Source organism: Coregonus clupeaformis, chromosome 18 (assembly GCF_020615455.1).
Source record: "Coregonus clupeaformis isolate EN_2021a chromosome 18, ASM2061545v1, whole genome shotgun sequence".
Taxonomy (NCBI): domain Eukaryota; kingdom Metazoa; phylum Chordata; class Actinopteri; order Salmoniformes; family Salmonidae; genus Coregonus; species Coregonus clupeaformis.
Genome location: NC_059209.1, coordinates 49,167,152 through 49,182,835, shown reverse-complemented (window position 1 = coordinate 49,182,835; position 15,684 = coordinate 49,167,152). Strand labels below are relative to the sequence as shown.

Here is a 15,684-nt window from a genome sequence, read left to right as displayed (position 1 = left end):
AGTCTACGCTCAAAACGCCGCTCGTCAAGCCTTGGGTACCCAATATGGCCTCATGCTTACTTTTCTCCCTGGTAGGGAAACAATATCATGAGCCGTAACCTCAGTTCGTCCTGGTATCGATGAAAATACATCTCTGTTTTTCTGGATCAGGGTATTTACTTCCTGTACTTGTGCTGGGGACAGAGTAGGTGAAAAATGTACTTTGGCTGCCTCCTTAGTGGTTGTTGGGTAAGTGACAATTAGTGTTTCTCTCTCTCTCCATGCTTTTAACAGGTTAATGTGATAGATCTGTTCCGGGGGCCGACGACCTGGCTGTCGGATCCGATAATTAACTTCTCCTATTTTCTTCAGCACTTTATATGGTCCCTTCCATGTGGCTAGTAGTTTACACTCTACCGTGGGGACCAGCACTAACACCTTATCTCCCGGTTGAAATTCCCTCAGGGTAGCCTGCCAGTTATAAGTGTGGCGCTGGTGCTCTTGTGACTGTGGCTATCCTGTCTTGCATTGCCGTGACGTGCTCTATAACTCTAGTATAAGGGGTGGCCTGGCGCTCCCAGGTTTCCCGGCGATGTCTAAGATTCCCCGGGGGTGCCTCCCATATACTAGCTCAAAGGGTGAAAACCCCAGCTAGGCTTGGGGAACCTCTCTAATGGCAAACATCAGATATGGCAACATGAAATCCCAGTTTTTCCCATCCTTATCGATTACCTTCCTGAGCATTGACTTCAGGGTGCAGTTGAATCTCTCAACCAGCCCGTACGTATGAGGATGGTAAACCGATGTCCTCAACTGTTTCACCTCCCACTACTTACAAAGGTCCGCCATAAGGCGGGACATAAAGGGGGTCCCCTGGTCAGTAAGGATCTCCTTTGGAATCCCTACCATGGTGAACAGGAGCACTAACTCCTTGGCAATATTTTTGGAAGCCATCGTCCGGAATGGCTTCTGGGTAGCGAGTGGCATAATCTAGGATGACCAGAATATATTGGTGCCCTCTTGGCAGATTTGGGTAGTGGGCCCACTATATCCATCACTATCCTCTCAAATGGCGTTTCGATAATGGGGAGTTGCACTAATGGGCTTCTAACAGCTGGTCGAATCAGGTCTTTATGGTCGAATTGCTGCAAAGAAACATTTTTTTTTACATTTACATTTACAAACCACTAGTAAAGGACACCAATAATAAGAAGAGACCTGCTTGGGCCAAGAAACAAGAGCAATGGACATTAGATCAAATTTGAGATTTTTGGTTCAAACCGCCGTATCTTTGTGAGACGCGCTGTGGGTGAATGGATGATCTCCGCATGTGTAGATCCCACCGTAAAGCATGGAGGAGGAGGTGTTATGGTGTGGGGGTGCTTTGCTGGTGACACTGTCTGTGATTTATTTAGAATTCAAGGCACACTTAACCAGCATGACTACCACAGCATTCTGCAGCGATACGCCATCCTATCTGGTTTGGGCTTAGTGGGACTATCATTTGTTTTTCAACAGGACAATGACCAACACACCTCCAGGCTGTGTAAGGGCTATTTGACCAAGAAGGAGAGTGATGGAGTGCTACATCAGATGACCTGGCCTCCACAATCCCCCGACCTCAACCCAATTGAGATGGTTTGGGATGAGTCGGATGGCAGAGTGAAGGGAAAGCAGCCAACAAGTGCTCAGCATATGTGGGAACTCCTTCAAGACAGTTGGAAAAGCATTCCAGGTGAAGCTGGTTGACAAAATGCCAAGAGTGTGCAAAGCTGTCATCAAGGCAAAGGGTGGCTATTTGAAGAATCTCAAATATAAAATATATTTTGATATGTTTAACACTTTTTTGTTTACTACATGATGCCATATGTGTTGTTTCATAGTTTTGATGTCTTCACTATTATTCTACAATGTAAAAAATTGTGAAAATAAAGAAAAACCCTTGAATGAGTAGGTGTGTCCAACCTTTTGACTGGTCCTGGATATACAGTTGAAGTAGGAAGTTTACATACACGTAGGTTGGAGTCATTAAAACTCATTTTTCAACCACTCCACAAATTTCTTGTTAACAAACTATAGTTTTGGCAAGTCGGTTAGGACATCTACTTTGTGCATGACACAAGTAATTTTTCCAACAATTTTTTACAGACAGATTGTTTCACTTATAATTCACTGTATCACAATTCCAGTGGGTCAGAAGTTTACATACACTAAGTTGACTGCGCCTTTAAACAGCTTGGAAAATTCCAGAAAATGATGTCATGGCTTTAGAAACTTCTGATAGGCTAATTGACATCATTTGAGTCAATTGGAGGTGTACCTGTGGATGTATTTCAAGGCCTACCTTCAAACTCAGTGCCTCTTTGCTTCACATTATGGGAAAAACTAAAGAATTCAGCCAAGACCTCAGAAAAAAAATTGTAGACCTCCACAAGTCTGGTTCATCCTTGGGAGCAATTTCCAAATGCCTGAAGGTACCACATTCATCTGTACAAACAATAGTACGCAAGTGTAAACACCATGGGACCACGGAGCCGTCATACCGCTCAGGAAGGAGATGCATTCTGTCTCCTAGATATGAACGTACTTTGGTGCGAAATGTGCAAATCAATCCCAGAACAACAGCAAAGGACCTTGTGAAGATGCTGGAGGAAACCGGTACAAAAGTATCTATATCCACAGTAAAACGAGTCCTATATCGACATAACCTGAAATGCCGCTCAGCAAGGAAGAAGCCACTGCTCCAAAACCGCCATAAAAAAGCCAGACTACGGTTTGCAACTTCACATGGGGACAAAGATCGTACTTTTTGGAGAAATGTCCTCTGGTCTGATGAAACAAAAATAGAACTGTTTGGCCATAAATCAAATCAAATCTAATCTAATTTTATTTGCCACATGCGCCGAATACAACAGGTGTAGACATTACAGTGAAATGCTTACTTACAAGCCCTTAACCAACAATGCCGTTTTTAAAAAATAAAAAAGTAAAATAAAAAAGTGTTAAGTAAAAAATTAATAAAAGCAAATAACTAAAGAGCAGCAGTAAAGTAAAATAAAAGTAGGGAGGCTATATACAGGGGGGTACCGGTACAGAGTCAATGTTCGGGGGCACCAGCTAGTCGAGGTAATTGAGGTAATATGTACAGTGAGGGAAAAAAGTATTTGATCCCCTGCTGATTTTGTATGTTTGCCCACTGACAAAGACATGATCAGTCTATAATTTTAATGGTAGGTTTATTTGAACAGTGAGAGACAGAATAACAACAAAAAAAACCAGAAAAACGCATGTCAAAAATGTTACAAATTGATTTGCATTTTAATGAGGGAAATAAGTATTTGACCCCTCTGCAAAACATGACTTCGTACTTGGTGGCAAAACCCTTGTTGGCAATCACAGAGGTCAGACGTTTCTTGTAGTTGGCCACCAGGTTTGCACACATCTCAGGAGGGATTTTGTCCCACTCCTCTTTGCAGATCTTCTCCAAGTCATTAAGGTTTCGAGGCTGACGTTTGGCAACTCGAACCTTCAACTCCCTCCACAGATTTTCTATGGGATTAAGGTCTGGAGACTGGCTAGGCCACTCCAGGACCTTAATGTGCTTCTTCTTGAGCCACTCCTTTGTTGCCTTGGCCGTGTGTTTTGGGTCATTGTCATGCTGGAATACCCATCCACGACCCATTTTCAATGCCCTGGCTGAGGGAAGGAGGTTCTCACCCAAGATTTGACGGTACATGGCCCCGTCCATCGTCCCTTTGATGCGGTGAAGTTGTCCTGTCCCCTTAGCAGAAAAACACCCACAAAGCATAATGTTTCCACCTCCATGTTTGACGGTGGGGATGGTGTTCTTGGGGTCATAGGCAGCATTCCTCCTCCAAACACGGCGAGTTGAGTTGATACCAAAGAGCTTGATTTTGGTCTCATCTGACCACAACACTTTCACCCAGTTCTCCTCTGAATCATTTAGATGTTCATTGGCAAACTTCAGACGGCCCTGTATATGTGCTTTCTTGAGCAGGGGGACCTTACGTCGCTGCAGGATTTCAGTCTTTCACGGCGTAGTGTGTTACCAATTGTTTTCTTGGTGACTATGGTCCCAGCTGCCTTGAGATCATTGCCAAGATCCTCCCGCGTAGTTCTGGGCTGATTCCTCACCGTTCTCATGATCATTGCAACTCCACGAGGTGAGATCTTGCATGGAGCCTCAGGCCGAGGGAGATTGACAGGTCTTTTGTGTTTCTTCCATTTATCACCTTCTCACCAAGCTGCTTGGCGATGGTCTTGTAGCCCATTCCAGCCTTGTGTAGGTCTACAATCTTGTCCCTGACATCCTTGGAGAGGTCTTTGGTCTTGGCCATGGTGGAGAGTTTGGAATCTGATCGATTGATTGCTTCTGTGGACAGGTGTCTTTTATACAGGTAACAAGCTGATATTAGGAGCACTCCCTTTAAGAGTGTGCTCCTAATCTCAGATCGTTACCTGTATAAAAGACACCTGGGTGCCAGTAATCTTTCTGATTGAGAGGTGGTCAAATACTTATTTCCCTCATTAAAATGCAAATCAATTTATAAAGTCATTTTCATTTTCATTTTAGTCATTTAGCAGACGCTCTTATCCAGAGCGACTTACAGGAGCAATTAGGGTTAAGTGCCTTGCTCAAGGGCACATTTACGTCATTTAGCAGACGCTCTTATCCAGAGCGACTACAAATTGGTGCATTCACCCTATAGCCAGTGGGATAACCACTTTACAATTATACCTTTTTTTTTGGGGGGGGGTTTGAAGGATTACTTTATCCTATCCCAGGTGTTCCTTAAAGAGGTGGGGTTTCAAATGTCTCCGGAAGGTGGTGAGTGACTCCGCTGTCCTGGCGTCGTGAGGGAGCTTGTTCCACCATTGGGGTGCCAGAGCAGCGAACAGCTTTGACTGGGCTGAGCAGGGAGCCCAGCCAACAGCGAGTTGCAGTAATCCAGACGGGAGATGACAAGTGCCTGGATTAGGACCTGTGCCGCTTCCTGTGTAAGGCAGTGTCGTACTCTCCGAATGTTGTAGAGCATGAACCTGCAGGATCGGGTCACCGCCTTGATGTTGGCGGAGAACGACAGGGTGTTGTCCAGGGTCACGCCAAGGCTCTTCGCACTCTGGGAGGAGGACACAACGGAGTTGTCAACCGTGATGGCGAGATCATGTAACGGGCAGTCCTTCCCCGGGAGGAAGAGCAGCTCCGTCTTGCCAGGGTTCAGCTTGAGGTGGTGATCCGTCATCCATACTGATATGTCGGCCAGACATGCAGAGATGCGATTCGCCACCTGGTTATCAGAAGGGGGAAAGGAGAAGAAAGTGGGGGGAAAAAGTATTTAGTCAGCCACCAATTGTGCAAGTTCTCCCACTTAAAAAAATGAGAGAGGCCTGTAATTTTCATCATAGGTACACGTCAACTATGACAGACAAAATGAGAAAAAAAATCCAGAAAATCACATTGTAGGATTTTTTATGAATTTATTTGCAAATTATGGTGGAAAAAAAGTATTTGGTCAATAACAAAAGTTGCTCAATACTTTGTTATATACCCTTTGTTGGCAATGACACAGGTCAAACATTTTCTGTAAGTCTTCACAAGGTTTTCACACACTGTTGCTGGTATTTTGGCCCATTCCTCCATGCAGATCTCCTCTAGAGCAGTGATGTTTTGGGGCTGTCACTGGGCAACACGGACTTTCAACTCCCTCCAAAGCTTTTCTATGGGGTTGAGATCTGGAGACTGGCTAGGCCCCTCCAGGACCTTGAAATGGTTCTTACGAAGCCACTCCTTCGTTGCCCGGGCGGTGTGTTTGGGATCATTGTCATGCTGAAAGACCCAGCCACGTGTCATCTTCAATGCCCTTGCTGATGGAAGGAGGTTTTCACTCAAAATCTCACGATACATGGCCCCATTCATTCTTTCCTTTACACGGATCAGTCGTCCTGGTCCCTTTGCAGAAAAACAGCCCCAAAGCATGATGTTTCCACCCCCATGCTTCACAGTAGGTATGGTGTTCTTTGGATGCAACTCAGCATTCTTTGTCCTCCAAACACGACGAGTTGAGTTTTTACCAAAAAGTTATATTTTGGTTTCATCTGACCATATGACATTCTCCAAATCCTCTTCTGGATCATCCAAATGCACTCTAGCAAACTTCAGACGGGCCTGGACATGTACTGGCTTAAGCAGGGGGACACGTCTGGCACTGCAGGATTTGAGTCCCTGGCGGCGTAGTGTGTTACTGATGGTAGGCTTTGTTACTTTGGTCCCAGCTCTCTGCAGGTCATTCACTAGGTCCCCCCGTGTGGTTCTGGGATTTTTGCTCACCGTTCTTGTGATCATTTTGACCCCACGGGGTGAGATCTTGCGTGGAGCCCCAGATCGAGGGAGATTATCAGTGATCTTGTATGTCTTCCATTTCCTAATAATTGCTCCTACAGTTGATTTCTTCAAACCAAGCTGCTTACCTATTGCAGATTCAGTCTTCCCAGACTGGTGCAGGTCTACAATTTTGTCCTTTGACAGCTCTTTGGTCTTGGCCATAGTGGAGTTTGGAGTGTGACTGTTTGAGGTTGTGGACAGGTGTCTTTTATACTGATAACAAGTTCAAACAGGTGCCATTAATACAGGTAACGAGTGGAGGACAGAGGAGCCTCTTAAAGAAGAAGTTACAGGTCTGTGAGAGCCAGAAATCTTGCTTGTTTGTAGGTGACCAAATACTTGTTTTCCACCATAATTTGCAAATAAATTCATTAAAAATCCTACAATGTGATTTTCTGGATTTCTTTTCTCATTTTGTCTGTCAGTTGACGTGTACCTATGATGAAAATTACAGGCCTCTCTCATCTTTTTAAGTGGGAGAACTTGCACAATTGGTGGCTGACTAAATACTTTTTTTCCCCACCGTAACATGTTTTCTGGATTTTTTTGTTGTTATTCTGTCTCTCACTGTTCAAATAAACCTACCATTAAAATTATAGACTGATCAATTTTTTGTCAGTGGGCAAACGTACAAAATCAGCAGGGGATCAAATACTTTTTTCCCTCACTGTACATGTGGGTAGAGTTAAAGTGACTAGGCATAAATAATAAACAGAGTAGCAGCAGCGTAAAAGAGGGGGATGGGGTGGGGTGGGGTGGGGGGGCAGTGCAAATAGTCTGGGTAGCCATGATTAGCTGTTCAGGAGTCTTATGGCTTGGGGGTAGAAGCTGTTGAGAAGCCTTTTGGACCTAGATTTGGTGCTCCGGTACCGCTTGTCGTGCGGTAGCAGAGAGAACAGTCTATGACTAGGGTGGCTGGAGTCTTTGACAATTTTGAGGACCTTCCTCTGACACTACCTGATATAGAGGTCCTGGATGGCAGGAAGCTTGGCCCCAGTGATGTACTGGGCCGTACGCACTACCCTCTGTAGTGCGTTGTGGTCGGAGGCTGAGCAGTTGCCATACCAGTCGATGATGCAACCAGTCAGGATGCTCTCGATGGTGCAGCTGTATAACTTTTTGAGGATCTGAGGACCTATGCCAAATCTTTTCAGTTTCCTGGGGAGGAATAGGCTTTGTCGTGCCCTCTTCACGACTGTCTTGGTGTGTTTGGACCATGATAGTTTGTTGTTGATGTGGACACCAAGGAACTTGAAGCTTTCAACTTGTTCCACTACAGCCCCGTCGATGAGAATGGGGGCGTGCTCAGTCCTCTTTTTTTTCCTGTAGTCCACAATCTTCTCCTTTGTCTTGATCACGTTGAGGGAGAGGTTGTTATCCTGGCACCACACGGCCAGGTCTCCGACCTCCTCCCTATAGGCTGTCTCATCGTTATCGGTGATCAGGCCTACCACTGTTGTGTCGTCGGCAAACTTAATGATGGTGTTGGAGTCGTGCCTGGCCATGCAGTCATGGGTGAACAGGGAGTACAGGAGGGGACTGAGCACGCACCCCTGAGGGGCCCCCGTGTTGAGGATCAGCATGGCAGATGTGTTGTTACCTACCCTTACCACCTGGGGACAGCCCGTCAGGAAGTCCAGGATCCAGTTGCAGAGGGAGGTGTTTAGTCCCAGGATCCTTAGCTTAGTGATGAGCTTTGAGGGCACTATGGTGTTGAACGCTGAGCTGTAGTCAATGAATAGCATTCTCACGTAGGTGTTCCTCTTGTCCAGGTGGGAAAGGGCAGTGTGGAGTGCAATAGAGATTGCATCATCTGTGGATCTATTGGGGCGGTATGCAAATTGGAGTGGGTCTAGGGTTTCTGGGATAATGGTGTTGATGTGAGCCATGACCAGTCTTTCAAAGCACTTCATGGCTACAGACGTTAGTGCTAGTGGTCGGTAGTCATTTAGGCAGGTTATCTTAGTGTCCTTGGGCACAGGGACTATGGTGGTCTGCTTGAAACATGTTGGTATTACAGACTCAGTCAGGGACATGTTGAAAATGTCAGTGAAGACACTTGCCAGTTGGTCAGCACATGCTCAGAGTACACGTCCTGGTAATCCGTCTGGCCCTGCGGCCTTGTGAATGTTGACCTGCTTAAAAGTCTTACTCACATCGGCTACGGAGAATGTTATCACATAGTCATCCGGAACAGCTGATACTCTCATGCATGCTTCAGTGTTGCGTTCCTCGAAGCGAGCATAGAAGTGATTTAGCTCATCTGGTAGGCTTGTGTCACTGGGCAGCTCACGGCTGTGCTTCCCTTTGTAGTCTGTAATAGTTTTCAAGCCCTGCCACATCCGACGAGCTTCAGAGCCGGTGTAGTACGATTCAATCTTAGTCCTGTATTGACTCTTTGCCTGTTTGATGGTTCATCGGAGGGCATAGCGAGATTTCTTATAAGCGTCCGGGTTAGAGTCCCGCTCCTTGAAAGCGGCAGCTCTACCCTTTAGCTCAGTGCGGATGTTGCCTGTAATCCATGGCTTCTGGTTGGGGTATGTACGTATGGTCACTGTGGCGACGACGTCATCGATGCACTTATTGATGAAGCCAGTGACTGATGTGGTGTACTCCTCAATGCTATCTGAAGAATCCCGGAACATATTCCAGTCTGTGCTAGCAAAACAGTCCTGTAGCTTAGCATCTGCTTCATCTGACCACTTTTTTATTAACCGAGTCACTGCTGCTTCCTGCTTTAGTTTTTGCTTATAAGCAGGAATCAGGAGGATAGAGTTATGGTCAGATTTGCCAAATGGAGGGCGAGGGAGAGCTTTGTATGCGTCTCTGTGTGTGGAGTAAAGGTGGTCTAGAGTTTTTTCCCCTCTGGTTGCACATTTAACATGCTGGTAGAAATGAGGTAGAATGGATTTAAGTTTCCCTGCATTAAAGTCCCCGGCCACTAGGAGCGCTGCCTCTGGATGAGCGTTTTCCTGTTTATTTATGGCCTTATACAGCTCATTGAGTACAATCTTAGTTCCAGCATCGGTTTGTGGTGGTAGATAGACAGCTACAAGAAATATAGATGAAAACTCTCTTGGTAAATAGTGTGGTCTACAGCTTATCATGAGATACTTTACCTCCGGCGAGCAAAACCTCGAGACTTCCTTAGTGTTAGATTTTATGCACCAGCTGTTGTTTACAAATATACACAGACCACCACCACCTTTTGTCTTACCGGAGTGAGCCGTTCTATCCTGACAATGTAGCGTATATCCCGCCAGCTGTATGTTATCAATGTCGTCGTTCAGCCACGACTCGGTGAAACAGTTATTACAGTTTTTAATGTCCCGTTGGTAGGATAACCTTCATCGTAGGTCGTCCAATTTGTTTTCAAATGACTGAACATTGGCTAATAGGATTGATGGAAGAGGCAATTTACTTGCTCGCCGTCGGATCCTTACAAGGCACCCTGACCTACGTCCACGATATCTCCATCTCTTTCTCATGTGAATGACAGGGATTTGGGCCTTGTTGGGTGTCTGTAGGATATCCTTCACGTCCGACTCGATGAAGAAAAAATCTTTGTCCAATACGAGGTGAGTAATCGCTGTCCTGATATCCAGAAGCTCTTTTTGGTCATAAGAGACGGTGGCAGAGACATTTTGTACAGAATAAATTAAAAATAACGCGAAAAAACACACATAATAGTACAATTGGTTAGAGGGCTGTAAAACTGCAGCCATCTTCTTCAGCTCCACTTTTCCATAATGACCATCGTTATGTTTGGAGGAAAAAGGGGGTGGCTTGCAAGCCGAAGAACACCATCCCCACAGTGAAGCATGGTGGTGGCAGCATCATACTGTGGGGATGTTTTTCATTGGCAGGGACTGGGAAACTGGTCAGAATTGAAGGAATGATGGATGGCGCTAAATACAGGGAAATAGTTACAGTGGGGAAAAAAAGTATTTAGTCAGCCACCAATTGTGCAAGTTCTCCCACTTAAAAAGATGAGAGAGGCCTGTAATTTTCATCATAGGTACACGTCAACTATGACAGACAAATTGAGAAAAATGTGTCCAGAAAATCACATTGTAGGATTTTTAATGTATTTATTTGCAAATTATGGTGGAAAATAAGTATTTGGTCACCTACAACCAAGCAAGATTTCTGGCTCTCACAGACCTGTAACTTCTTCTTTAAGAGGCTCCTCTGTCCTCCACTCGTTACCTGTATTAATGGCACCTGTTTGAACTTGTTATCAGTATAAAAGACACCTGTCCACAACCTCAAACAGTCACACTCCAAACTCCACTATGGCCAAGACCAAAGAGCTGTCAAAGGACACCAGAAACAAAATTGTAGACCTGCACCAGGCTGGGAAGACTGAATCTGCAATAGGTAAGCAGCTTGGTTTGAAGAAATCAAATGTGGGAGCAATTATTAGGAAATGGAAGACATACAAGACCACTGATAATCTCCCTCGATCTGGGGCTCCACGCAAGATCTCACCCCGTGGGGTCAAAATGATCACAAGAACGGTGAGCAAAAATCCCAGAACCACACGGGGGGACCTAGTGAATGACCTGCAGAGAGCTGGGACCAAAGTAACAAAGCCTACCATCAGTAACACACTACGCCGCCAGGGACTCAAATCCTGCAGTGGCAGACGTGTCCCCCCTGCTTAAGCCAGTACATGTCCAGGCCCGTCTGAAGTTTGCTAGAGTGCATTTGGATGATCCAGAAGAGGATTGGGAGAATGTCATATGGTCAGATGAAACCAAAATAGAACTTTTTGGTAAAAACTCAACTCGTCATGTTTGGAGGACAAAGAATGCTGAGTTGCATCCAAAGAACACCATACCTACTGTGAAGCATGGGGGTGGAAACATCATGCTTTGGGGCTGTTTTTCTGCAAAGGTACCAGGACGACTGATCCGTGTAAAGGAAAGAATGAATGGGGCCATGTATCGTGAGATTTTGAGTGAAAACCTCCTTCCATCAGCAAGGGCATTGAAGATGAAACGTGGCTGGGTCTTTCAGCATGACATGATCCCAAACACACCGCCCGGGCAACGAAGGAGTGGCTTCGTAAGAAGCATTTCAAGGTCCTGGAGTGGCCTAGCCAGTCTCCAGATCTCAACCCCATAGAAAATCTTTGGAAGGAATTGAAAGTCTGTGTTGCCCAGCGACAGCCCCAAAACATCACTGCTCTAGAGGAGATCTGCATGGAGGAATGGGCCAAAATACCAGCAACAGTGTGTGAAAACCTTGTGAAGACTTACAGAAAACGTTTGACCTGTGTCATTGCCAACAAAGTGTATATAACAAAGTATTGAGAAACTTATGTTATTGACCAAATACTTATTTTCCACCATAATTTGCAAATAAATTCATAAAAAATCCTACAATGTGATTTTCTGGATTTTCTGAATTGATCAGAAATACAGTGTAGACATGGGTAATGTTGTAAATGGCTATTGTAGTTGGAAATGGCTGATTTTTAATGGAATATCTACATAGGCGTACAGATGCCCATTCAGCAACCATCAGTCCTGTGTTACAATGGCACGTTGTGTTTGGTAATCCAAGATTATCATTTTAAAAAGCTAATTGATCATTAGAAAACCCTTTAGCAATTATGTTAGCACAGCTGAAAACTGTTGTGCTGATTAAAGAAGCAATAAAACTCATTTCATGTATGTTTTCATGGAAAACAAGGACATTTCTAAGTGACCCCAAACTTTTGAACGGTAGTGTATATCAAAACGTTTATGACGGTTATTTTATTTTCATGATGGTCTTCATCCATATTCGTCGGTTACACGATTATACAATAATTGTGCCAGACCTAACTAGATGCACTGAGGACTGGGATGGGTTTATATGGAGCTATTGAGATTTTCCCTTTTACAATATATTAATGTGAACCAATCAACTTGCCTAGTGTACAGTATTTTACCGAAGCTGCATACAGTCATTGTTGATGAGCTGCAGTATGGAGCACCTTGTGTATTCCTTGAAACTGAAAGGAATACAAAAAAGCTATCTGAATGAGTCCAGTAGCCCTCATCATGACCATCCCTAACCCCCTCCTCTCCCCTACCTCCCTCCCTCCACACAGAGTCCCTGGAACCCACCTACCAACAGCTGCAGAAGATGAAGCTGGACAAGAGTCCATTCGTGGTGGTGTCAGTGATTGGTCAGGAGCTGCTGACGGCGGCCCACCACACCGCCTCCGTAGTGGTCCTGGAGGCCGCGTTAAAGATCGGTACCTGCAGCCTCAAGCTGCGCGGCTCTGTATTCTCAGCCCTCAGCAGCGCCCACTGGTCCCTGGGCAATGCAGAGAAGAGCACCGGATACATGCAGCAAGACCTAGAGGTTTCCAAGTCACTAGGTGAGACCACAGGGGTGTTTGTGTGTGTGTTTTTGTCTGTATATTTCTGTTCATATCTGTGTGTATTTGTGCGTCTCTATCTTGTCCTGAGTTACTGTGTGTGTGAGGCAACCCAGATTGTCTGGACTCTCCTTACCCCACACAGTTTGACACATGAGTGGGCAGTGTAGAGTAGAGCAGTAGGAGATAAGGGTCTGGATGGAGCAGTGCACTGTGGTTTTTAGGTAGAGAGCCTGACTCTCTGGCCCTGTATGGGGGGGGGGGCTGTCTGTCAGGCAGATGTAATAAGGCCTCCCCCTCTCCTCCTCTCACCCCACTGGGGCCTGGAGGTCAGGTCTAGCATGTCTACTTCTACTGTGGAGCTCTGTCTGTACAGCAGCTTCGAACGCCCAGCTCTCCATTTAAGGACATAATGGGATGTCAGTGTCAAGGAGATCCATCGCATCACTGCATCACTGCTCTAAGATGGTAGAGGACCATGACTGCCCTGAAGATCCACACTGAATGACAGCACATTTAGTAGTGATTTTCCTGTTGTACTGTATATAACCTGAGTGGTAAACAAACAATTATACAGATGCTTGTATTGAAAGTTACAAAGTATTGATTATGTTCTCAGATGAATTTGTATAGAGAACATTGTCCTTTGTCCCATACTGTCCTGGAGTGACTTTCCCATACATGTCCTCACTTCCCTCTCCTCCCTTTCCTCCTCCGCTCCAGGTGACCAAACAGGTGAATGCCGTGCCCATGGCAACCTGGGCTCAGCATTCTTCTCCAAGGGGAACTACCGCGAGGCCCTGACCAACCACCGCCACCAGCTGGTCCTGGCTATGAAGCTCAAGGACAGGGAGGTAAGAGACTGAGACACACATGGCCACATGTGTCTCCCTGGCCCCTCTGGACCTCAAACTGTTCACAGCCCTCTTGTTGGCGGAGAGAACATTTTGCAGATTTAAAGCTAATTTCCTGCAATTCTATACATTTTGCCATATCTAATGTGTATTCATGCGATATTTCAGTGACTCGAACATTACAAAAAAATCTATGGGCTAAAAAACCTAGCTAAAAAACAATGTTTTGATATGGAAATTCTAAATAGCTCTCTAAGGTATGCAATGACTGACAATACAAGAGGACAACTGATTATTTCGAAATGGCACCTTGTGCATTCTACTATTACAACTTTCAAGAGTAAGTTGAAAGCACTTGTGCCCCCCCGGGTCATTTTGGTGGTATTTTTATTACTCCTGGGTCATTTTGGTGGTATTTTCTAGGTGGTAGTATGTAAGATAAATCTCTCATATAGTTTTAGGTTATCTTCTGCTATAGAAGGAGGGGTGAGGGCATGTGGGGAATGGATGGCTGGTGTCTTTTTTCTGTTTCTGTTAGTGGTTGTAATAGTGATGTGTCCAGCAGCTTTCCTCTCCTTTGTCTTGGTCGTTCAGAGGGTGACTGAAGGGTAAGGCTGAAGAGCAGGATGGCTCTGCTGCTCGTTCCCCTGTCAGAGAGAGAGAGGGATGAGAAGTGGGCTAGGAGAACAAATGAAGGTGACTAGGCGAGGGATAGAGAGGTGGAGAGACCAATGGGAGGGCCTTTAGTAACAGCTGGTGCTCCTCGTTATCAATGCAAAAAAAAATTATGCAAATATTATACAGATATTTATCCTGTACATGATTCAGTAAATCTGGGGCTTTGGCAACATATGCTGCTTTAGGAATGTCATTTAGACTGATTAAGCTGTTTGGAAATGAAATAGAGGGGGAAAGAAAAAAAACAAAGGACATGAGAGAGAAAAAACTGAGGGAGAGGGAGAGTGAGAGAGGGAGAGCGAGAGTGAGAGAGGGAGAAAGAAGAATAGAGGTAGAGCATGAGGGAGGGTAGGCAGAGGAAGAGGGAGGGCCAGACAGTGAGAAAAAGGGCTCGTTTCTCTCTCTCTCCTTTAACCCCACTCTCTCTCTCTCTCTCTCTCTCTCTCTCTCTCTCTCTCTCTGTTCTGCCTGACCTCTGTGGTGATTGTGGGGGGTGACAGGTGCTCGTTCCAGCACAGTTCCCGTCACCCAGCCCAGAGAGAAGAATGCCCCTGCTTCCCCCCGTCCCTCCCTGCTTCCCCCCGTCCCTCCCTGCTTTATACAGTCCAAAGAGAACCACATAATGAGACACAAAGCTACAGCTAACGGCCAAATGCCCCTCACATCTCTCACAGCCTATACCTATGTACAGTATGTCATGCACACAGGTTAAGTTACAGTAGTGTTATGGTGAGCTGTATTTGAGTGTGCTTGAGGAGAAGTGTGGATAAGGTAAGGAGTGTGGGGGTCTGTGTTTAATTTGGGGGTCTCAGTACCCAGTTCAGATATTAGGCACTGGCAGTAATTGGCTGACCAGATGGTAGCTTTTAATGAGTGTGTGCGTGTTTGTTTGTGTGTGTGTGCATGTGCATTTGTGTGCGTGTGCGTGTGTGTGTGTTTCCGTGCCCCTACAACCCTGCCTTCTCAGTCAGATATGAAAGCCCCCACCCTTCCTAATCATCAGATCCTCCCACTAACACCAAGCTGCCACCTGACTGGCTGTTAAGGACACCTCTCATTCACTACTTTCCAAACAACTGCCGATTTGACCGCTAACGCAACAAGTTAGAGAACATTTTTATCATATAATGAAATCTTCCCCTACTTCTCTGCTTTTCAAATCCGCAATCAGATTCGAAATCGTGTGTGCCCCCTTCATCTCTCCCCCCCCCCCACCCTCCCCTTGTTTTAGCACACAACCCGTACACCTTACATGTTGAATAATACTGACCCATTCTTAATACTCACTCATTCACTTCTTCTGAGAGGGAACATCCCCTCACCTTCCCACCACACACTAACAGTACTTTTAGAAGTGGTCCAGTATAAGTAATGTGAGCTGTGTCTGAGGTGTT

At 45.5% G+C, this 15,684-nt stretch overlaps 1 protein-coding gene across 2 annotated transcripts in view; it reads left to right on the top strand.

Annotated features, from left to right (window-relative positions):
• Positions 1-15,684, top strand: part of LOC121530910 (tetratricopeptide repeat protein 28) — a 247,317-nt gene that overhangs the window by 105,918 nt on the left and 125,715 nt on the right. For both annotated transcript variants that reach the window (XM_041836277.2, XM_041836276.2), the window contains exons 3-4: positions 12,486-12,758; positions 13,482-13,612. In XM_041836277.2, the coding sequence (XP_041692211.1) occupies positions 12,486-12,758; positions 13,482-13,612 (404 nt within the window). The remainder of the gene's footprint in view (positions 1-12,485; positions 12,759-13,481; positions 13,613-15,684) is intronic.